This window comes from Adiantum capillus-veneris, chromosome 22 (assembly GCF_014529385.1).
Source record: "Adiantum capillus-veneris isolate H3 chromosome 22, ASM1452938v2, whole genome shotgun sequence".
Lineage (NCBI taxonomy): Eukaryota > Viridiplantae > Streptophyta > Polypodiopsida > Polypodiales > Pteridaceae > Adiantum > Adiantum capillus-veneris.
Window position 1 is genome coordinate 52,311,201 of NC_140952.1, and position 25,354 is coordinate 52,336,554.

General features: G+C 43.1%; 1 protein-coding gene and 1 pseudogene across 1 annotated transcript; one reads left to right on the top strand and one right to left on the bottom strand.

Annotated features, from left to right (window-relative positions):
* Nucleotides 1-1,446: 1,446 nt before the first annotated feature.
* LOC147429356 (uncharacterized) lies at nt 1,447-25,030 on the bottom strand. The gene is made up of 8 exons (XM_086495503.1): nt 24,403-25,030; nt 5,083-5,138; nt 4,925-4,986; nt 3,946-4,005; nt 2,835-2,900; nt 2,495-2,613; nt 2,269-2,384; nt 1,447-2,189 (listed from the first exon to the last, which is right to left on the bottom strand). Exons 1-8 carry the CDS (start codon nt 24,909-24,911, stop codon nt 2,032-2,034), a joined length of 1,146 nt encoding a protein of 381 aa, XP_086351629.1. The 5' UTR covers nt 24,912-25,030; the 3' UTR covers nt 1,447-2,031.
* On the top strand, nt 22,816-24,365 carry LOC147429357 (uncharacterized; annotated as a pseudogene).
* Nucleotides 25,031-25,354: the final 324 nt, after the last annotated feature.

Consider the following 25,354-nt stretch of genomic DNA (forward strand, 5'->3'; position numbering starts at 1 on the left):
AGATTGGCTTCTGAAGACCTCGTCGATCTTTTCATGGAATGCCAGGCTATTAGAGGCCTTGCATGCAAAATGTGCAAATGGAAACAAAGAACATGGAAGATAGGGTTTTTCAAGGGCTTATACCTTGGGGGGAAACAGTTTCGAAGCTCTACACTCCTAGCTTGTACTCAAATTGTCAGATATTTTTTCTTCATTGATATATGGAAGGCCAAGAATTGCCTAATCTTAAATAGCAACCTCTCTGTGGCTAGGTTCTCAGAGATTGTGTAAGAAAGTAAGGAGTTAATACATGTGATAGGTAAAAGGTGTAACTCGGAGGATTAGCTAAGGCGATCCTCGCCATCCAATCGAGCTTCGCTCTGTAAAGGAGTGGGCTTTTTGTAACAATTCGCCACTAGGCACTTTTGACTAAGCTCTAATGTAATCTTTTGTCCCTCAAGGCCCAGCATGAGCTCGAGGCTGATTTGTATTTTTCTTGGTGGCATTTTAATACATCCACTCACAATTGTGAGTTTTGCACAAGAAAAAAGGGTTGAATTCCTATGTGACATTTCAATTCATCCTTTTTGGTAGCAATCACACTAAGTTAATTGTAGACATACTCAAAGAGTTAAGTGGTTTCCCTGACATTTGTCAAAAGGCCTGGCTACACAACCAAGTGGATTGGGGCTAGATAGTCATTGGCTTTTGCAAGATTGCACTCCACCAAACTGGCATTCCCTACACTAACATTCACTTAGTGATAAAAACCTTTGGTGGTTGGAGGCAATACATACAGGAACATGATCAACTTTTCCTTTTGGAATCACAAATAGAACAAATTGTAGAAGTGTCTAAGACGTTGATCAAGCCTCTTCTTTCATGGTGGTCCAATTTGCAAATTCTTTAAGCTCTTCCATCTTTGAGAGACAGCTCCACGATGTCTGAAGGTCTTTGAAAAGCCCTCCTCCCTGCAAGCACCAAATGAAGCAAGGAAATTAACTAGCTGGAACCACCGAGCTATATTCCGGATAGAATGTCACCAAACCAATAGCACGCATAGCCAACACGGGGTAAAGCATGCCATGGCTATGACAATGAGCTTTGAACATGTAAGGCCACCTACTCAACAAACCATACCCAAAACACTGAGTATTGCGCTGGTTCAAGATCCTGTCCCAATGAGTGCAAGGCCAGCCATTGCAACATGACCACTAACCAAATCCGCCCCATTCACATGATGACAAGAGGAAATGACTTTGAGACAATTATCATACTAAAATTAGGCACACTAACAACGCCATATATTGCCACAGTGATCTCATCAATGTAGAGGAAAGAAAGGGGATAGTTACCCTATGTTGCATAGCATAGACGTTGTGTAGTTTCTCAATAACAATGACTTCAATGTGGATGACAGTGGCAAAGTTATGGCCAACTAAGGTTTTACAGCATACGCACAGCTAATTCAACCTTCATTGAGGTGGTAGAACAGTTCAATAGCAGAAATATGCAATATATAAAAATGAATTCCTACTTGGATCCTCCAAATGATATAAACAAAATTGAATTGTGAAGCTACGCTGCATTTGGATCACCACCAAATGGTGGACCTTCATCGAAAGTGGCCGCATAGCTACCGTTTGTTTATGAAACTCCCCAAGACGGCACGCCTTCAGGCGCACATGGTTGTAATCTACCGCCTTAACAAACCTCGCCTATGATGTTTGTGAGTTGGCTAAAACGTAAGTGGTAGATTCGTCTTTTTGTTTGTTAAGGTCAAAAACGCCTATTGTCACATCACATTCTTGAAAAGTCCCAACACCATAGATGTCATTTGGCACAAGCCAATTAAGCCAGGGAATGCTCTCTGGTCCTCTTCGCATAATTGAGTTTGTCTGAGTCTAAGCATCCCCAATCTCTGAATTCTAGAGCAAAGCCTCCTGGCATCTTGTGTAAATGAGATCACATAAACTCAACACAATGCCACCTCCACTCAAGAAAGCAGAAATCCCTTCAAGGCATTGCTGTGAATGAAGATATCTGCACACCTTACTTGCCTAGTTCTAATCCAAGCTTCAAAAGCTGTTCTTCAACTTTCTTGCCCCAGTCTTTGTTTGCCTGTGGATTGGCCGGACTTGGATGCATGATATCACCCACCTTCACTCCTGCTATGTTGCAATCTTGAATCTTGACTGCTGCATATTTACCTGCAAACATGCACTTTACTATCACTAAATCGTGCTCGTGATTTGCTTACTCACATTTCGTAAATTAATCAACACTCACCAACACCGACCACAAAAGCTGGTCTTAATATTGAAATTGTTTTGATAAGAGCTTCATTGCAAGCTAGTTCAATTTTTGCTCGCTCAGCGGGATTCAGCTTGTCCGGAGTGCGGTTTCTGAAGCATCAAACCAAAATGTCTGAGAAAAAGCGCCCATACTTTCATTTGACAGCTACATTAAATACATGCATGAGATTCAATCCAGAAAAAAGGAGATTGGAGCTTACTTGCCTGAAGCTTCCATGAAAACAAGAGGGCAATAATTGTAAACCCAAAAACGCTTGAAAAATGCAGTGGCAGACCCAAATCTGTCTTGTGCCCAACCCCACAAGCGCTGGCCGCTTACCTGTTACAGCAATGTAAAAGCTTGAGGAAGTTATTCAATAGCTCGATTACGTGTATAAAATGCACAACTTGAGAATAGAAACACGAAAGTATATGCATGCGGGTGCAACATCTTCCTATGAAAGCTGAAAAATCCTATCTTTAAGTTCCTGTCAGTTTTGCAATCCACATACAAGTTTCCAAACATTGAATTTAGAATACAGAACTGCACAAAGATATTACCTCCGATCGTGTACAATCTAACCCAAGCACAGGCCGCTTTGGATGAACAACCTTGGGATGATTCACCTGCGCTATCAAATATATGTACCTTCATAAGCTCAGGAAACTCTGAACTTGCAGATTAAAAGAGAGGCTAAAACAAAACACACAACCAATGCACACAAGGGGCTATAAACGAAAGAAGGTAATGAAGGTAGACTAACTTCAACATGAAAACAAAGCAACAGCTACTTGATACAGCCTAAGCAAAAGAAATGGGCAAATAAATGAGAGAAGCTTACTTGAATGAAGCTCGGTACAAAACTCAACTTGAAAGTCATTCACATCAAGGACAAGACGCACTATCCACAACCAAACACTAAAGAAGCTTAAAAGAACAAGGTGAGGTTCACGCTAGCATTCTAAAAGAATAAAATGAAAGGAAAGTCAAGTCATCTAATTAGGCTGTGAAATTAAAAGACCCATCAATTGACAAACTAAACAAAAAAAGAATTCAACATGCAAAAACTATTCGTCGAAGGTCCAATCAGTAATGGAAGTAATAAAATGTCCGCCGAACTCTCCTCTGCTAAGGTTTTTTTACAAAGCCAACAAAAACAGTGCCAAAATTACCGTTCTTTGTAGTGATACAATTTTTTAGCAAACAGACCTGCCAAACACATGATTAATGAGTCGTCCAAAACTCTTCTTTTCTGTTGCTTGCCTTAGCTGTTTCATCTGTGTTTCTGCCAACTCATCATGTCCTATAGAGAAGAAATAACTCCTTTGGACTTCTCTACAACTCCTTTGAACTTTAACTATCTGTCAGGATTTTTATATTCAATCTCATTTCCCCCTTGCCCATGACTATCACCCATTCTCATGCTCATTAAACAAAGCTAGAAAGTTTTCGTTTGAGGCATTGATCAGGATCTTATTTCACAACATGAGTTGAACAGGAACTATGACAGTAACCACTGTATATGATGACAAAACATTTCACGGCGAGGAAAAGCTTCCAAAATCAGATGAAGCAGAATTAAAATATTAACCACTGTTTATAAGGACAACATTTCTTAGCACAAAAAAGGACTGCAAACTTGCCCAAACATTTAGATATCAAAGGTGTCACCTCTCCAGATAAACCGTGGAATGTCCTCACAAATTTGCTATCTCCAAACGGCACACCTGTCTGTAAAAAGAGGCAGATCAAAGTGTAAGTTGCTTTTGCTACTTGATGCAAACAAAGTACAAACTTACTTACCCAGCATGTGTTCAATACCTTGATAAGGTGTTCCTAATGGTCCCCAAAGAGTTGATATAACGGTAAGGCTCCGGCCTCTCAACCTACAGGTTGTGGGTTCAAATCCCCCGTTGGGTCACACTCTAGAGGGACACCTTGTGCTCACCTGGTGTTCACGTTGCTAGGGCTCTTGCCCTTACTCAATCGAGTGCATCCTCCTCCTGGGGTGGGTCACCCGAGGAGGAGGTTCCTAGCTGGTTGCTACGAGTTCTCTCCGTCGTTCGCAGCACGTGGTGCATCAATTAGGTGGCCACATTGATGCCTACACGTGGCTCTTGCCCAATGGTATGCGGCCCTTGCCCGACTATGTAACATGACTAATGTTTGGAAGGGATAAGCACCTCCCCTGTGGGCCCTCTATTGTGTCAAAAAAACAAACAAAGGTGTTTCCTAATGAGCAAATATAAAGGACCAAAATTGCAATAACAAGCTTCTCATCCTAGTCATATTTTGCACTCATGTACAGCATGCTTAGACCTAATTAACAATGAATGTGATCAGGAAGACTTCATTTGAAGATGCGTCGACCACCAAAAACTAGAAAAACACTACGAATGTTGGTTTTTCAACAATCTAGAACATCTGAGCAGCAAAATGCTCACAACAAGATATAAGCATTCAAACACAGAAGCAGAGAATGATTTGAGAGGGCAGCACATGTTTTTCTGTGGTATGTGTGTGTGAAAAAAAAAACACATTGGGAGAGGTAAAAAGAAGCAAAAACAATTTTCTGTCTGTGTAAATGTGCATGTTGTCTGCATGCCAAGTGTATGTGAGAGACAAGAAATGGAAGAAATTGTTTTCAAACCTGTGCCATCCCAAAGGGTCCAGGATTCATGCCAACAAGCAAAGTCTCAACTCGGCGACCACCTGTACCAAGACCAAACTTTCCATTCATACAGTTAATTTTACACCCCACAGAATTTGGCAACCATATGATCAATATGTACGTTAACAAAAGCTTACCATGTTTTCGAATGTATTGTAGATGAAGATCTTGAGCATAAACAAGGGGATTGTACCTGAGACATCAAAACCTTTGGTTCACTGTTCAGAAAGGTTAAAACACAATCTACTGCGCCCTGCTTTCAAAAGCATAAGCAGAAAACATGGGAAAGGACTTTAAATCAGTCACAAACCAAATAAACTTCATCAAGCGTGTTCTTCTTTACAAGGCTACCATCAATACTAGTAAGTGCAACAATGCGATAGACACATGTTGAATACTCTTCAAGAAACATGTAAGTGCAAGCCTAGTGAAAAGTTTGCAAACAACTCGTGAAGGTGCAGCTCAAAAAAGTGCTCACCAAAATAAAATCAAACAACATAAGACATAAGACAAAATCGACTTTAAAAGCTTCACATCAAAAGGACGAGATAATGTAAGGTGCAACGGAAGTGAATGTTGATATTGCTCAAGATGAGTGCTCCAAACTATGCTCAAGGGTTCCTTTTACTTACGGGAGAGCCTTCCATTCCTTTGAAGAGAGAGTGCGATGATCACAAACAAAGTGAATGCTACTGTGAATGAAGGTGTTGAGACTGAGAGAAAGAGAGAGAAGAATACGACACCAGATGGTTCTCAAACACTCCTCCAAGGGCCCCCCTCTTTATGGCGAGAGAGGTGTATGCTATAGATTGCACAAATCTGGTACAATGGTCTAAATGCGATGGACTCTCCGATGATGTCGACGACAATGATGTTACCATATACATGTGTAGTGATGTGTGTGAACACACTAGGACCACCGGGGCATTTTTTCCCTCTTTAGGAGGTTTTTTCCCCCGTGCATTGTATATACGCCCATCACTCTAGGGCTATCTATCTTTCCATTGCACACTAAGTAATACACTCTGTTGTGTGCCTTGAGCTTCCTTTGTCTTGTCCAAGCTGTGTGTTTTCCTGCAACCCTAATTCCAACAATTGGTATCAGAGCAGATTGCGTCCTCCCGGGCTTAGTCGCCAACAGCTCCACACACGCCTGCTCACTTTCTCCGATTTCAGTGAGCTCATTTCAATCGGGCTCATTTCAGTCTCCGTTTCCACTACAGGTAGTACTGCACAGATATTTCGCCATTTTGTGCAAAATTTCTGTCAGTGCCGTTTTCTGCATAACAGGTCCCTTACAGTCTTCTACGGTTTGTGCTATATAGGACGTGTTGTTCCCGCTTTGTTTATCCTCTTTTCGGGCAGTTTTCACATTAGGTGCAGCATTTACCATGGCTGACAACAACATAGATGCGTTCAAGATGTTTGTTGCTGCGGACAGATTGGATGGAGACAATTACCCTATGTGGGCTTACATGATGCGACATGTTCTTGTTTCAAAGGGTGTGTGGAATATTGTGCAGGGCATTGATGTACGTCCTGGTTTTGAGGATGTAGGCGATGTTGTGGATGTGGCAGGTCTTGCTGCAAGGATTGCTGCTGTTAGAGTTGTTTTGCCTACGGCAGAACAAGCTTGTTGGGATGTAAAGGATGCGCAGACTCATATGTTGATTGCGTTATCTGTGAAGCGCACCATTACTCCTCGCATTCGTTCACCGAAATCTGCAAAACAAGCTTGGGATATTTTGGCTGGTCTTGATGCAAGCCGCAATGAGGCTAAAATTACATTGCTACGTAAAAAGCTGGAATCGAAGATTATGCATGAGGAAGATAATATGGACCTTTTCCTTCTGGTGTCAAGGATACCAATGAGCGAATTATTTTTGCAAGTGAAGTCATTTCAAACAGTTCTCTTGTACAAACCATTCTTGATGCCTTGGCAGATTCTTACCAGACTTTTGCTAGTACTAGGAGACTTGTGACCCAAGGAAATCCTGAAGTTGTCGAGTTTGATGTATTATGCACTCGCAAGAGTCACTTTCCAAAAAAAATCAGGACTAGATAGCGTGCAATTGAACAGGCTTTTATTGCTTCTCAAAGAAAGGGTGCTAACAGCAATGCAACCACTTCTTATGGTTCTTCTGCGAGTGGAAAATCACCTATCCCTAATGCGTCTGCTGGCAACAATTCGTCTGGAAATTTTGGTGATAAGGGCAAAAAGGAGATGCGTTGCCATTATTATAAAAGTTAATGATCACTTGATCAAGTAGTGTCCTAAGTTGAAGGCCAAAGAGGCAAAGAAGAAAGAGAGTGGTTCCACTACAAATGCAGCTATTGTTGAGTCTTTTGTGAAAGGAGACTATGATGCTGATGTTGATGTAGAATGGGCTTTTAGTGCAGCGTGTACCTATAATCTTGATGTCCATGATGCATGCATGACAGTTGTTGCAGATTCACATGTGTTATTTGACAGTGGTGCTACAAAGCACATTACCTCACATCGTGATTTGTTCACCTCCTCAAGTCTGTCCCTCGTGGGAATTCAGTCACTCGTGCCAACAATGTCTCTTATCCGGTTCAAGGAGTTGGAAAGATTGTGCTTACTGCTACAAATGTTGAGCCCCCTTGGGATGGTTACTATAATGTTAAAACTTCTCCTCTTGTGGATGTGTGCATGCAAGTGTGTGTTGATGTATTAAAATTAATATATACACACAAATGAATATAACATTCAAAAAACAACTGACTTTAGATGACTGGACAGAGAGTTGTACAAAAAATTACTCAGTCTTAGATTCATTTTGTACAATAAATTTAGGAATGAGGCATCATTCCAATGATCCTATACAAAAGCAAAAGAGTTGTGGAGATCATCCATGTTGAATCGACAAGTCTCTTGAAAGTCGGACACCAACTAAGCCAAAAAATTCTTAGAGATAGGATTGTCCAAGTATATAGTGAAATGGTTAGCACCAGCTCAATATCATAGTTTAGTTTAGTTAAGATTAGATCAATTTATAGCAAGGCAGCCACTACCAAGTCTGCCAGATATAGATGAGTGGTTTAATTCAAGATGAAATATAGTTATACAACATGATCATAAACCACCGAGCAAAAAAATAGTCAGAACTATTCAGTGAGGCCAAGGTAAGGTAACCCAACATGTGTTTACAAATTAAAGTAGACTAATCCAACAAAACCATAAAGTCTAATGCAAGCCAGCTAAAAGACAGCCCAAATCAGGAGTGGTAAGAGCTCAAGAAATCTCCTATTTCTATACTCATAGTACTCTTTTCATACCCTGGACATTCTCATTTTCAGAAGCCATTTTAATAATGGAATCATCAGTAGGAAAATATATAGATGCAAAAGCCAAAATGAGATTAGGCCCGGCTCAGCATTATATGAACGATTAAATAATTAAAAATGCCTAATTTTCTATAAAATGTTTTGTCCCAAAATTGACCGGGATTTGGACCTTCTTCTTGGACAATGCATATGTTGGGTGGTACTGGGTGTGCAATCAGAGAATATGCAACTACTCTTAAGTGCCTGGGCATGCACGACCTGCGTACAGGCTCACAAAGGTGTCAGAACACTTCCTAAGTTTACCTGAACCCTAGACCTGAGATAGCTCCACATGCACATAGGGTTAGATGTGCACGTGACATCCCCTCCTTTTCAAAGGGAGGTACTGGTACCGAGTTGCATGGCTTCCTTGTAGTCGGCCAGCAACTCTGGATAATCTCAAAAAAAAAAATCATCGACCCACACTACCTCATTGATTCCTCGATCCTTGAACTTCAAAAAGTACTGTCAAACTTGCTTCTTTGAGCCATGGCGAAACCGATGCAGCAACACTTGCTCCGGCTCCATGACTTTAGCTTTATCAATGATCTCGGGCTCGTCTTCTTTGGAAATGTTCTTTGGAGGTGTACCCTGAAACACTTTCAACCAAGAAACATGGAAAACGTTGTGCATTGACTATGAGTTAGACAATTGTAATTTCATAGAAATCTCATTGGTCTTTTTAACAACAAGAAATGGACCATACATTCTGAAAGACAACTTAGGACACTTCTTTCCGACTCGCTTAACGTTGCTTCATAATTCTCAAATAAACCCAATCCCCTTCCTTGATAGAAACATCCTGACGATGCTTGTTAGCCTATCGTGAGTAACATTCCTGAGTCTTGCTTAGCCAAACCTTCACACTCTCAGAAATCTCATCCAACCATTGACTTTTAGCATTGGCATCATGCATTTGACTCACCGAGCGAGTCAAACTGGAACAGACGGCCAAAAGCTACCTCATACGGAGTTCTACCAATGGCAAAGGAATAAGAGTCATTCAAAATTACTTGGATCAATGGTAGATAGAGCTCCCAATGAGACTAATGATCATGCACACATGACTTCAAAACATCAAAAGCCAACTAATTGTAAATTTCGGTATGACCATCTGACTGTGGATGAAAAGTCGCTGAAAAATTCAACTTAGTGTCAAGTTTGTCAAAGAGAGCGCACCAAAAATTGGACGTGAACTTAACATCCCTATCTGAAACGATCGACTTTCGCAAACCACAGAGGGGGTACCAATGCTTAATGAACAACCGTGCTACATCTTGTGCGGTGACTGTGACCTTATAAGGAATCAACATGCAAAATTTGTTGAAACGGTCAACAATTGTCAAACATTGAGTGTTCCTTGAATGCAACTAGGTGGAAGGTTAGTCACAAAATCCATAGAAATGTCTTGAAAAGGCCCTTCGGGAATAGGCAACAGTAGCAAGAGGCCTTGCTACTTACCCCGAGGAGCTTTTACCTTTTGGCAAATAGTGCACTGTGTGACATAACGAAAAACATCTTTTCGCATTTTAGGCCAATAAAAGAATCTTTCTATTTTTTCCAAAGTGGTGTTCCTTCCCAAACCGTGAGAGAGTCATGAGCATCATGCAATATGGCTGTCCAGAGAGAGGGCAACACACATAGACAATGACGAACGTCACGTGCACATCTAACCCTATGTGTATGTGGACAAGCTACTTCATGACATGGGTTCGGTTCGGTTCAGTTCAGTTAGCCTAGATTAGGAAGTGTTCTGGCACTTTTGTGAGTTTGTTCGCAGACCATGCATGTCCAGACACTTAGAGCAGATGCATATCCTCTGGTTGCACACAGCATGATCATCAGCATTACCATCAGATTCCATCAAGAGCATTTTACAGTGCAGAAAACCTATTTTCCCTATTTTAGCCATTTTTCACTTATTCTTTTTAAGTGACTTTTGTTGGGAACTAGGTAGGGCAATTTTGATAAGCAAGTACATAAGAAACCTAGCGCTAGCACTTTCTGGCAGAAGAGGCAGCAGGAACACTTGTTCAACAGGCACCTTCTCAGCAAGACCCCCAACAAGACAACTAGCGTTTTTGCAACACATGACCCCTAGCGTTTTCTCCATCAAACACAGCTAGCGTTTTTCAACAAGATCAGCCCCTGGCGTATTTGCATTGCAGATCAGCCTGGCATTAGCAGACGCAGCAGATCCATAGCGTTTTTACAGCAGCACGAAATTCAGCCCTAGCGTTTTTGGATCAGCAGGACAAATCAGCATTTTACAAATTCACCAAGATGGAACCAACAAAAGCACCTTCGTTTTCAGTTTTCAGCATCAAGACTCCGCACTGAAAGTCCCAAACCTCGCAGATCTCACCTTCCCGCAATAGATTCTCGCCGCACGGTTAGATCAGCCACAGTTTGCAGTTTCAGCCCGAAAAACTTAGATTTCAGCATCTGCGTTTTCAGCGCGTCGTCGTCGCATCGTCGCCATCGACATCGTCACCAAGATAGAGTCAGAATTCAGCAGATAAAGATTTGCAGATTTCAGCCATTAGCGTTTTCAGATTTCAGCCCGTCTCGTCGTCGACATTGTCGAAAAGTCCAAGCATTGTAGAGATTTGTGCAATCAATGGTAGACCGCTCTCGCCATAGAGAGTAGGGCCTTCGGAAAAGGGTTTTGACAACATTATGGTGTCGTATTCTTCTTTATCTATCTCTCAGTCTCATGCACCTTCATTCACAGTGTTCACCACTTTGTTTGTGTCCATTGCACTCTCTCACTAAAGGAACGGAAGGCTCTCCCTTCCGTAAGTAAAAGGAACCTTTGGGCACAGTTCGGAGCACTCCTCTTGAGCAAAGTTCAACATTCACTTCCGCTGCACCTTACAACGAAAATACAACAAACCTTCACGAATAAGATAGTTGTTGGGCCCTTGGGAAGCAAGAGCCTGCAACCATTGCTTACCAAACTCGGAATCTGCATACTGGTTCTTCATGCTGTCGAAAGAGACACCCTGAATAGAAACCGTGGATCTTGACTCAAGAGCCAGTATTTGTCCTTCGCGACTTAACGCATCTGCAACAGGGTTAGCTTTACCAGGCACATACTCAATCAAACCACCAAATTGCTCAAAAAATTGTGACCACCATGCTTGGCGATCACTCCAATGTGCACTAGGCATAGATTGGAGCCACTTGAGGGCTTGATGACCTGTGCAAACTGTAAACTCTCTACCATACAAAAAATGCTTCCAATGCTTGAGAGAGTGAATGACAGACAAAAGTTCTTTGTCATAAACGGAATAATTCTTTTGTACACTATTTAACTTCCGATTGAGAAATGAAACTGGACGGCCATGCTGCTGAAGCACAGCACCTATGGCGACATTGCTCGCATCCGTCCATATCTCAAAGGGGTCGTCCCAAGAGGCAAGGATGAGACACGACGCTTCTGTCACCGCAACCTTGAGAGCTGTGAAAGCCTCAATGGCTGCCTCGGGCAAAACCACGCGCTGTCAGCGAGTTTTTACCCCTTTCAAAACATCTGTCATGGGTGCGGCAATGCGTGCAAAATTCTCTATGTGCAAACTATATGCTTGACATAAACCAAGAAAAGAACGCACATCATATGCACTTTTGGGCAAATCCCAATTACGAACTTGTTCTACCTTCGCGGAATCACGCTTGACACCTTCTGCAAAAATGATATAACCCAAATAAGTAACTTGAGTGAGAAAAAACTCACATTTCTTGGCTGCAATGTACAACCGACACTCATCCAAACGGGCTAAAACCCTTTCTACATCCTTCTCATGTTGTTCTCACGATGCAGAAAAAATGAGAATATCAAGAAAGATAAAAACACATAAGCCAATCATATCGTCAAAACGGCCTACCATGAGACGGTTAAATGTATCCACTGCACCAGTCAATCCAAAAGGCATAACCACATACTTCCATTGCTCTCGCTCTGTGCGAAAGGCGGTCTTATACATGTCGCCTTTGAATACCCTTACCTGATGGTATCCACTTTTGAGATCGACCTTACTAAAAACCTTTGCCCCAATGAGCCTATCGAAGATATAATCAATGTGAGGCATCGGAAACTTGTTCTTGACGGTCATCTTGTTCAAAGCCTTGAATCAACACACAAACGAGACGAACCATCCTTCTTGCGGACAAATAAAATAGGAGCAACAAAAGGACTTACAGTAGGGCGTATGAATCCTCTGGCCACCAACTCCGTGAGTTGCCGCTCTAACTCTTCTTCTTAAGTTTTGTTCAAACGGTAGGGAGCCTTATTGACTGGTTGTGCCCCTTCCGTGAGTTCGATGCGATGGTCCTCCGGTCGCTCGAGGGGGAGACGGAGTGGAAGATCATCCTGGAAAAAGAGGTGCTCATACTTGGTAAACAAGGCTGAATATCTATCTGGAGCCTTAATGCTCTGGGTAATTGGAGAGGCATAGATAAATGCCGCTTGTGCTCCTCTTCGTGATTCACGCTTTTCCTGCACATGAGAAATGAGAGGTAAAGAATGCAGACCCTCCTCACCACGAATGATCATAGGAGAGTCGCTTTTGGTATTTATAGTGAGTGTATTGTCTGCCCAATCAATGAGAGGGTTATGCTCACGAAACCATTTGATGCTCAAAATCATCACATTCTGAGAGAGGAAACACGACAAATTTTCTACGGAAGTAACCTTGCTGAACAATGAAAACACATCAAGGCACTCTTGCGTGATGAGAGAGTCCATACCGGGAGCGAAGCCCGACACCTCGAGAGCATAGTAACAGAGAACACACGGAACGGACCCTAAACGTTCCGAAACAACGTTCCGAACGGGTCCGGCTCCCGAAACGTAGTCAGGAATAGAGCGCCGTTTCGGAACGAGGTATAACCGGAACGGTGACTCGGAACGGGGGGAACAGGACGGAACGGCACCCGAAACAGCAATCCGGAACGGTCAACCCAAAAGTCAACGTTTTTCTAGCTAGCCATTTGGGGACATGTTTGAGGCTATTTGGGGGTAGATTTCGGGTTATTTGGGGACACGTTTGGGGCTATTCGGAGGGCTGATTTGAGGCTGTTTGGGGGCTATTTGGAGGGCTAGTTTGGGGCTGTTTGGAGGCTCGTCTCTTCTCCTCCTTAAGCTCTCAACATCTCTACTGAGCTACTCTCCTTGCTAAAGCTTTAAGCTTGGATATGGAGCTCTAGCACAACAACATATGAGCCTATAATACATATAATATATATAGTTTCTTTGGTCTACCGTTCCGGCCCCATTCCCATTTCGATCCCCCTCCTCCCTCTCGTTCCCGTCCCGTTCTGCACCCTCCCATTCCCGTTCCCTGTCCCGTTCCGGGTAACTATGCTTGAGAGGAGTTGTCTAACTAACCTCCAAGCGGGCTCTCTCTACGAGAGAGTTCAATCACATCATGCATACTGCCTGAAACAAACAATATGACAAAATGTTGACCCTTCACATAAAGTGCTTGTGGTAGATAGCACCACCTAAAGAAGGCTTGTCCTAAGACAGCTCTGATACCAATGTAAGGTGCAGCGGAAGTGAATGTTGATATTGCTCAAGATGAGTGCTCCGAACTGTGCTCAAGGGTTCCTTTTACTTACGAAAGAGAGAGCCTTCCGTTCCTTTAGAGAGAAAGTGCAATGATCACAAAAAAAGTGAATGCTTGTAACATTTAATGGTCTAGTAACTTGTGTGTAGCGGAAAATAGCATGAACATAGTGAGCATTTCATTAGAATAGCTTCCTAATGAGAATAACAAGAGTGCTTGGGTGGAGAGAGCAACCAAAAAGCATAACACCTAGTTAGATAGCATGAACAATACTTCAAAAGAGAGAGCAATTAAGCAATTGACAACAGTTGAGGACCGGATTTGCATGGAGCCGGTCCCCCCTCCAAAAGGCTTTGTATTATGGTTTCTCCCATCAAGAGAGACATTTTACAATACAATTCTTTGTGTTCCTTCAATGCTAGCTAGTGCAATGAAGATGGAAACTTCATGCACTAAGCAAAACACTTATCAAACACAACATCAATTCCCTCACGGTCTCAGACCCAAGATCTCACACACCTTCGAAGATGGTGAGAGCTAGCGGGGTATGAGAGTAGATTGAGAGGAAGAAGGAGTATTCTTACGCAAAAGACGTACATCTCCTCACATAATCACTCATATTAGCATAGCTTAGCTTATTAATTAGCATGGTAGAGCAGATGAGCATGCATTGAAGCTTGGCTCTTGGTTGGATTTGCATCACAAAGCCGAGAGTTGTTGGTGTAGGCCTTCCTTCTCACAAGCTTGGAGTAGGTGGTGATAAGCTTTCCATTAAATCTTGAGAAGGAGAGAAAGTCTTCTTACTCCACACATGAGCTAGTGTGAGTGTGTAGGTGATACTGCCTTTAAAAAATCAGCCCCCTCTCTCTCTTGGTCGACCCCTCTTGCTATTTGCTCTTGCTAGCATCCTATTGGACCTCCCCGGGCTTAGCCAATGGTAATTAAGCAGCATAAGTGATAGCCTTCTGACATGTGTCCCCCTTTCCCCTTTTGTGAGAGCTTTAGGTAATTAATAAATGCAAAACTCTCATTGGACCCCTTTGCCTCCTGGCCAATAGGAATCAGGCAAGCCATTGGGGCTGTTGAATGCTCATTGGACCCCTTGGGAGACTGTCCAATAGTCTTCCAGAGAGCTTAATTCCCATTGGTTCTTTTATTAAGTGTTTTTAAATTAACTAAACTAGATTTACTCTAGCCTAATTCTCATTGGTCCACCTCCAAGGCCATCCAATAGGATTTGAATACACCTTGTGGGCATCTGGGCTAGGGAGCTGACATGTGTCCCTCATTCCCTTTGTGTAAAGGGAGCTTGTGTGTGTGATTTTCTCTCTCTTATGTAGATAGTCTTGTGTATGCACTAATTCATAAGGAATTGATGTTGATGCTAGTAGTATGCCCACCGTCAGAAACGAAGCCCAAGTCAAGGCCAAAAAAACTCGTGATAGATCACCCGTTTAAAAGGTAGAGACGCTACATGGCCCTCAAGCGGATGTACCACATAAAGTTGACACATGTATGCATCTAGCTCATGTTCATGGGCTTTCCCAAATTGCAACGATCCGAGCAGCATCAGCTGAGGAGGATTATCATGTTGTCCCAGAAAGTGTGCAGAATGATCCTCGCGCTCTTATTTTGGATATGAATGGTCTTTTGATTCATAAAGTGAATCTGGAAGAAGATATGTTTCTCCCTACATGGAATCTACAATATGACCAGGTACTGGAGGAGAGGCCAAGAAGGATATACTTCCTTGTGCGGCCTGTGCAAGGCAGTTCTTATTGTGGGTAGCAACTCATTTCAATGTCTTCATTTGCAGCTCAGCCATGGAACATAACGAGAGAATGCTATGATCACAAACAAAGTGAATGGACACTGTGCGTGCAAGTGTATGAGACTGAGAGATAGAGAGAGAAGAGAGATACGACACCAAAGACGTTGTAAAACCCTCCTCCGAAGGCCCCACTCTCGTCGGCGAGAGTGGTCTACTTATGATTACACAATCTGGTACAATGGGAATGCATGTGATTGATGCACGTCTAAGCTATATCGATGATGACGACAGGGATGGCGACAATGACCTAAGGGCTGAAATCTGCAAGCTTTCTACTGCTGTCCAAAAATGCTATGGGCTGAAATCTGTGATTGATCCAAAAACGTTGATTTGTGGGCTTTTTTCGATGGTTCCTTGACGCTGAAAATCTAAGTTTAGGGCTGAAAACTGAGGTCTTTACCGGGCTGAATATGCTACACTTTTAGGTGAAAATTGCCGATCTTAATCTGCTGCTGAAATCCAAAAACGCCAGGGGATCTGATGATCAAAAACACTAGCAGTTGTGGTCCTTGCAAAGACGCTAGGTGCTGGGTACTGTTGGCGATGCAGATCTGATGCAAAAACGCCAGGCTGGGGATGCTGTGCAAAAACGCTAGGTGAGGGAATCTGCTGCTTAAAGGGCAAAGTCCACCAAGGTTCTTGTGAGAAGTTGCCTGCTGAGCTTGGCTCCTGTTGCCTCTTCTGCCATTTAGTGCTAACTTTGGTTTGCTTATATATTTTCTAACCCAAATTGCCCTACCTACTTTTGTTGAGAAGTCACTTAAATTAATAAGTGAAAAATGTCAAAAATAGGGAAAATAGGCTAATTGCACTGGAAAATTCCCCTGACTGAATCTGATGGATTCTGAAGGGAATACTGATGATCATGTTGTGTGCAACCAGAGGATATGCATCTACACTAAGTGACTGGGCATGCATGGTCTACGAATAGACTCACAAAAGTGCCAGATCACTTCTAATCTAGACTTGACTGGACTGACTAAACCCTGATCATACTGTAGCTTGTCCACGGACACATAGCATTGGATGTGTCACGTGACATCCCCTCCTTTTCAAAGTGAGCTACTGATACCGAACTGTATGGCGTCGAGGGAGATCGCCAATAGCATCCGGAATCCTGGAAGGGACTCTTTGCCGGCCCACTCTGAGGTGTGGGTCGTGCGGTACTTGAACTTCATAAAGGTCTGCAACGCTTGCTTCTTTGGGCCGCGCCGAAAGCGACACAAAGTGTTCTGAGTTTCCTTCGATGCTTCAACTTCGTGGAGAGTCATGCTTCCTTCTTCTTCAAGAATCTCCATGGCTGAAAATTCCTAAAACCATTTCCAACACAAAACCATGAACATACCCATTCCATGTAAAGTGAAGGGAAAAAATCTTGTCTTCCTCAAAGACTGTGCATGCAATGTGGATGAACAAAGAAACAGAGTGCTAAACCGTTCACCACCTACACGCAAACAATGAGATCGAATCTTTCTCGTATGATCTAGAGCAATCAACTGTGGCAATTCACAACGGAAATGCCCATGCTGGGTGCTCATACTTTCATGTGCTTGTTCTACAAATGTGTCATGCCAAGGAAGGGACATGAAATGTGACTTCCTTGAATGCATACTTTTCAGCTTTTCATGAACAACCCGCATACATTCGTGCTCATCCATGAGAGAAACGTGCTCAACATACAATATGTCATGCCTAATAAAAGGGATCTCATAAAGATGTTGACTAAAATACAGGAAACGATCACGAATGAAACACTCGAACAATGCGTGTGTATCAATCATGCAAACACATAATACTTCCTATGAGGGTTCTTTGGACCTAGGCTCGAGAGCCAAGATAGATCCTTCTTTGTGATTGATCGAATCTACAACGAGGTTAGTTTCGCTAGAAAAAGCATCCACTAACACATCATCCTTGTGAACAATCACATCACTTTCATGCAACTCATCATGCTTGTGAGAAATCACATCTTGATCATGCAAATCATCATGCTTATCAATATCATTGAAATCATCATGCTTATCATCATCATTCAAAATCATCATGCTTCTCAGAATCATGCAAATCCTGTGTCATGCTTGGGAGAAGAAGAGACTGAGAGAGTCTCCTTTCCCGAATCTCTTGCATCTGTGCCTGAGCTTGAGAAACGAGTTGCAAGAACTCTTTCATGTGTTGGTCGCTCATTCCTTTGACGGCGGCTGCAATTCTTTCTTGGTGTCTGCGTTCTATTTCTGCTTTTCTTACTTTGGCTTCCAAGCGGGCTGGCTCGCTCGCACGAGCTATGACTGCCATTCTTTCTTGGTACTCACGCTCTATGGCTGCGATTCTTTCTTCGCTTTCTAACTTCATGTCCATCATCCTCTTGTCGAAAGCCTCCATAGGAGTTAGTGCAATCCTTGTCGTAGATGGGGAAGGGGGAGGGTCGGAAAAACCTCCTGGTGGGGATAATTCTTCTTCGCCTCTCTCATGCTCATCACCTCCAAGCGAAGTATCCATTTCGCTTCGAGTGACGACCATTCTGAAGTCATGGGTTCTTGTGGTCTTGGGTTCTTAAATTCACGAGGAACTTGGGTTCTTGCGGGTCTTGAGTTCTTGAGGTTCTTGTGGTTCTTGAGGTTTTCTTTCGCTTGCAAACCGTGTTTGAGAAGGATCTTCTCTTCACCCGAGTTTTACTCCTTTCTGCGGGCGCAACCCTTGGCGGCCTTGCGCTCACACCAAGGTTGCTTTTTCCCACCTCACGTCGATTGGCCGGCCGCTAAGTGCACGGTCCGCTCTCAATCAGTGAAAAGAGACACAAGGGGAGGCTGGACAAGCCCTTCTTTCTTGGGATTCCTGTCACTCTTCAAGAACACGAATAGGAATCGACACGCCCAAGCGAACTTGGGTTCGTGCGACCGCAACAAGCAAAAAAAATTCTTGTGATTCTTGTGGTTCTTTCCTTGAGTGATCTAGAACACTGCCAAAGCTCTAATACCAATGTTGGGTGCAGCGGAATGAATGTTTGCGCTTTGCTCAAGATGAGTGCTCCGAACTGTGCTCAAGGTTCCTTTTGTTCTTATGGAAGGGAGAGCCTTCCGTTCTTAACGAGAGAATGCTATGATCACAAACAAAGTGAATGGACACTGTGCGTGCAAGTGTATGAGACTAAGAGATAGAGAGAGAAGAGAGATACGACACCAGAGATGTTGTAAAACCCTCCTCCGAAGGCCCCACTCTCGTCGGCGAGAATGGTCTACTTATGATTACACAATCTAGTACAATGGGAATGCATGTGATTGATGCAAGTCCAGGCTATGTCGATGACGACGACGGGGATGGCGATAATGACCTAAGGGCTGAAATCTGCAAGCTTTCTACTGCTGTCCAAAAACGCTATGGGCTGAAATCTGCGATTGATCCAAAAATGCTGATTTGTGGGCTTTTTCGGTGGTTCCTTGACACTGAAAATCTGCAGGTTTAGGGCTGAAAACTAAGGTCTTTATCGGGTTGAATATGCTACACTTTAGGTGAAAATTGCCGGTCTTAATTTGCTGCTGAAATCAAAAACGCCACGGGATCTGATGATCAAAAACGCTAGCAGTTGTGGTCCTTGCAAAAACGCTAGGTGCTGGGTACTGTTGGCGATGCAGATCTGATGCAAAAACGCCAGGCTAGGGATGCTATGCAAAAACGCTAGGTGAGGGAATCTGCTGCTTGGAGGGGAAAGTCCACCAAGGTTCTTGTAAGAAGTTGCCTGTTGAGCTTGGCTCCTGTTGCCTCTTCTACCATTTAGTGCTAACTTTGGTTTGCTTATATATTTTCTAACCCAAATTGCCCTACCTACTTTTGTTGGGAAGTCACTTAAATTAATAAGTGAAAAATGTCAAAAATAGGGAAAATAGGCTAAATGCACTGGAAAATTCCCCTGACTGAATCTGATGGATTCTGAAGGGAATACTGATGATCATGTTGTGTGCAACCAGAGGATATGCATCTACACTAAGTGACTGGGCATGCACAGTCTACGAATAGACTCACAAAAGTGCCAGATCACTTCTAATCTAGACTTGACTGGACTAACTAAACCCTGATCATGCTGTAGCTTGTCCACGGACACATAGGGTTGGATATGTCACGTGACACGACACCACATGGTTCTCAAACCCTCCTCCAAGGGACCCCTCTCTATGGCGCGAGAGGTCTATGCTATAGATTGCACAAATCGGGTACAATGGTCTAAATGCGATGGACTTGCCGATGATGTCGACGATGACGAGGGCGGGCTGAAAACTGAAAAATGCTAGGGCTGAAATGCTGAAATCTGCAAACGCTGACTTTCTGCTGAATACTGACACTGTGTCGGCGAGGATGGCGGTGATGACGACTCGACGATGATGCGCTGAAAACGCAGATACTGAAATCTGAAAACAGCGGGCTGAAACTGTAAATGCTGGCTGACTTGATGGTACGACGAGGATCTGTTGCGGGTAGGTGAGATCTGCGAGGCTAAGGACTAAATCTGCAATGGCTAGGGCTGAAAACTGGAACGTCAATGGTCCTGGCTGATCTGGCGTCGGGGAACTCCAAAACGCTAGGCCTGATCTGCAACTGAAAACGCCAGGAAAACGCTGGGGCTGATCTGCTACAAAAAACGCCAAGCTGATCTTGTTGGCTGAAAACAATAGGGCTCTCTGTCGGTCTTGCTGAGAAGGTGCATTGAAAGTTGCTGGAACTTCTGCCTCTGCTACTAGAAATGGGCGTCCCCTATCTGTACCAATCAACATGCCTCTAATGTAGACACTATACAGTAAACGGAACTGAGTGTATCTGCTGAGAGCCTGATCCCAATGGATCATCCATTAAAATCCACGATAAGGAGCAACGATAGTTGATAATGGTGAACGAGTGGAATTCCCCGCCAAAGCAGCAGCTTACCAGAGCCTTGGACCTGTAAGGCTCATGTGTAACCAACACCAAAATGCCCCCAATGAGTAGCGCCACTAATGAGTCTGCTCTCTGGAAAAACCAAAGATACACAATGTCGAGGTCTGTAGAAAAACACTGGTAACAACAGGCCACACCTGCGCCAGTAAGCATCTATAGCCGAAGGGGAGGGCTGTGTGGCTTGCTACCATGCCCCTGATCTTGAGGACTAAGCGGAGAGTACAATCAATGATACGTCAACCAAGGTACCTCGTCTCTAACCAAGATCCGTCCACATGGAAACATTGTCCTCTCCTTCCCCTCATAAGTAAGGGGAGAACTCGAAATTGTAACAACTAGTATACCGCATTCAAAGCCACAAAGCCTATGTGAAGACTCACCCGCCGTAGCAAAGTGAGAGAGAGAGACTCTATCTACTGGAGATTCAGCGATATCGAGCAGGATTATTGAGAGAGAGAGGCTCACACTCGGAGACGCACCCAGAGATATCACCATGTGCTTCCATCCAGAGATTGAGCGGAGACGACCAGCCCATGTCCCTACCAACAAACCAATCTGGGGTGTGCTCCCGATGTGTGAGCCTCTCTCTCTCTGTAATCCTGCTCGATATCGCTGAATCTCCAATAGATAGAGGCCAAGGCATCTCTAATTCTGGTACCTCATAACGCTAGATAGAGGCACATGTCCCTACCAAGAGACACACCCAGAGACATCACCATGTTCTTCCATCCAAAGATTGAGCAGAAACGAAACAAGCCAGAAAGAAGGGATACAAGGCACATCATTAGCAGAGGTATACTGAGTGATCGAGCAACAAAGTTGGGAGATCCAGGAGGCCCAGGATCAGGGGATGCTCTCATTGACAGAGGAGGTTGCAACAGAGGATCAGATCTATATTGGCGGACGTGGGAGACGCCCTATGTCCTGTGATGATCTGTCATCCGGCTCCTCCGATTCATTCTCTTTATTGGAAGACTCTTGCCCTGATGAGGTGGATATTGTCCTGTCCATAGGATAAGTCAATGAGCCAACATGCATCCCAAATCGTTGTTTAGCATGTCCCATAAGTCTCTGAATAGAGTCAAACTTCTAGTACAGACAATGCTCTCGAATCTCTTTTGGCAAACCACAGGAAAAACCGGTCAATCTCGTCTCTCAAAGAGATCTTCCGAAACGAAGACACTGGCAAATAAGTATCCTAAAACCTCTGGCAGTAGTCATCCAACATATCTTTCTTAATCATTCTCAAATGATGCCAAGTTGTGATAACACCTCTTTCATATTCGTCTGATGTCCAAGTTGACATGAAAATTCTCTTGAATTTTACCCACATAGCAAGTGTTTCTTTGCATAAAGTGGACCACCATGTCTGTGCAATTTCTTTCAAGTAAGATGCCGCCCTTCGCACCTTGGAGTGTTCCCTGAACCAACTCCCAAGAAGGTGACGTCAAATTGTTGTACAAACTCAAGGGTTCAAAGGATGTCCTGGTAGCCTGAAAACGATTCAAATCTGACAACTTGACCCCCTTTAGGCGCCAAATACTCTATGAGTGTCGTGATAGTCCAAGTGCGGAACACCCAGGTGTAAACAAGACTCGTAGTTTTATTAAAAGGCAGTTTTATTGGTTTAGAATGTATAAGGACATCCTATAATATGTGGTTAAACATAATAAATGCCACATCAATAAGGTTGAAAGGCTTAAGATGGAAGGACTACTCTATTCATTAGATATTCCTTCGGGGAAATGGGAAGTATCTCCATGGATTTTATAGTGGGGTTACCTAGAACATAGAAGAGGCACGACTCTGTCTAGGTAATAGTGAATAGATTAACCAAAATGGCTAGGTTTATTCCAACCAAATCTGATGTTAAAACTCCTGAATTGACTAGATTATTTGTAGAAAATCTCTATCGACTATAGGTTACCAATAGACAATGTGCCTGATAGAGATAGGAAGTTTCATAGCCATTTTTGGAGAGCTTTCTTTAAAAGGCTGGAAACTAAACCAAGTATGAGCATAGCTGAGGATGAGCTGAGCATCCTCAAACAGATAGTCAAATTGAAAGGGTTAACCAAATCCAAGAAGTTATGCTACAAGCATATGTAAGTAAACCGCAAACTAATTGGGAAGAGTACTTACCTATAGTAGAGTTTGCATATAGTGCCAAGCACTCTTCCACTGGATATAGTCCATTCATGTTAATGTATGGGTTTCAGCCTAAAGCTCCTTATGCAATAGGATTGCAAAAGGAAAAGGTTCACGCAGCTAAAGACTTTTCAAAAGACATGAATGAAATGCTTAAACTTGTTAAACACAGTATTAAAAAGGCTCAAGATAGAGCAAAGACATATACTGATTTGCATAGAAGGCCTCTTATCTTTGAGGAAGGGGAGCAAGTTCATTTGAAAGTGCCTGAAAAGTCTGAAACCATGAAGACAGGACCATGTCCAAAATTATCACCAAGGTATCGTGGAACTTACACAATACTGAAAGTTGGAGATCTTGCTTACAAACTCCAATTACCCAGACGAGTGGCATACATCCAATATTCCACGTTAGCAGGCTTAATAGAAAGTTGGGTCAATCTGACAATCTTATTCAAAATGATCAGATAGTGGAACTCATAGATACTCAATCTCTTCCACATGAACCGGAAAAAATACTAAACACTAGAGAAAAATAAAGTAAAAATACATTTTATAAAGAGTGTTTAGTTAAGTGGAAAGATTGTGCTCAAGAGAGTTCAACATGGGAGCGAGTAAGCACTCCGAAAAAGGTTCCCTAACTTTAAGATTATTCCTTCCAATGATGTTTTTGAGGACGAAAATAGTGTAACAAGCTAGAGCTCTACGAGCTGGCTATGGCGAGAAGCCGATAAAACACTCGCACGCCCATACTCGGATCTACCACCGTTCCTCTACTTGTGGGCCCGTGAGGCGGCGCCGCCCTTTGCATGGTAAACTCCTTATTTTAAAAGATACCTAGCCCTCTTGACCCTTATCATAAATAAGAGGGGACTCCCACACTAGGCCATGACCCCTAAGCTCCGAGTACAAGCCTAACTATAGGATATGTCACAGATTCTCTACCCACCAACCCTTTTCACTCACCTGCTTTGTAATACCCACTACATTTCCCGCCAAGGCATTAGCTTGCCCCTTAAGCCACCTCGCCTCTCTATATAAACGAGGCCTCACTTCATTGTAAATCATCTCAAGGTGCGTCGAGTTATCTTAAATCGAGCCTAGTCTCTTATATAAATTCCTTATATAAGCTCTACAGGATCACTGTACACTTACGTATTACATCTTGAATCTTTAGCAATACAATAAATACCTTGCGCTTGCCTAAAGTTTGTATACATGCGCATGTATACACGTGTGTATACATGTATATATGCACATGTGTGTATATATATGTGTGTGTGAGTATACACACGCATACATATTCCATTCTCTTTCCCTTCTTGTCAGTCCCCTACTCCTATGATGAGGCAATTCAAACTGCTGTGACCAAAAAGAATTAGAGGTGACCTCTACACTCAAAGCCTTGCTCATTTTTTATTAGACAATATAAACGCATAAGGCCATGGGAAAAACCCGAAAGATCATTTAAATATGTGACGTCCTAAGAAGTGATGAAGATTAAAGGTATGTAGCATAATGGCTTCGACAACATTCCTTTCTCCTTTTTTACTTTGTGAAAAAGAGGAACTTTTTTTTTTGCTGTATTATGCAAAACTGTAGAAACCAGAAGATACTACAGGTTTTGAAGTAGCTTACACACAACTCACAGGGGCCTTGAAAGACAGACCATCCAACTCTGCCACCAACTTGAGAGCAATTTCGACAAGGGCATCACAAGCACCGGGAATGATTTCTCCAAAATCTGGCACAGCATCTTCACCACAAAAAACAATGGCATTCCTGGGCTTCAAAGATGGCACTAAACTTTCGTGAACATCTGAAAGCTTCCCTCCACGAGGCTCGTCACACTCCGAGGGAAACTTTGGAGGCTTCTTTGTAGCCGAGCCCTCAAATCCTCCTCTATCTTCTTGTTCTATTTCTGGATGTTCTGGTCTTTCTTCTGTAGGAGTTGGGATGTAGCGAGTTAGAGTGAAAGCAAAAGAGTCCAGCTTGGGAAGTGGGGAAGAGGGAGCGAACTCTGCTTCATCTTGTGGTAGCTGAGGGTAACCGTGCGGGTATTTTCTTGAGCACAACTCTGAAGCATGGCTTCTTCGTCTCTTCTTTTTGACTCCAGCGTCTACAATCTCGGCATTGCAACCCGCCATTTTCCAGGGAGTTGCACTTTGACACTAACATGGCAGCAAGATTAAAATCACAGTTCCATTTGACTATACTAGTACGGCCGGCGGCCTCCCTCTTTATCGCGTGCAAAGGGACTTTAGCCTTCAGATCGCAACACGTAGAACGTGGAGAGAATTTGGGAAAATATACTAGATTTTTTTTTAAAACTGAGTATAATCTCAGCCATAAACAATCAGCAAAGATCGCAGATTGCGACACGTGTAAAGGGCTCTGGAGCTCTTCCACCCTATTATGTTAATAGATTATGACACTAACATGGCAGCAAGATTAAAATCACAGTTCCATTTGACTATACTAGTACGGTCGGCGGCCTCTCTCTCTCCCCCTCTCTCCCTCTTTATCGCGTGCAAAGGGGTTTCTTTTAGTTTTGGACTTTAGCCTTCAGATCGCAGATTGCGACATGTGT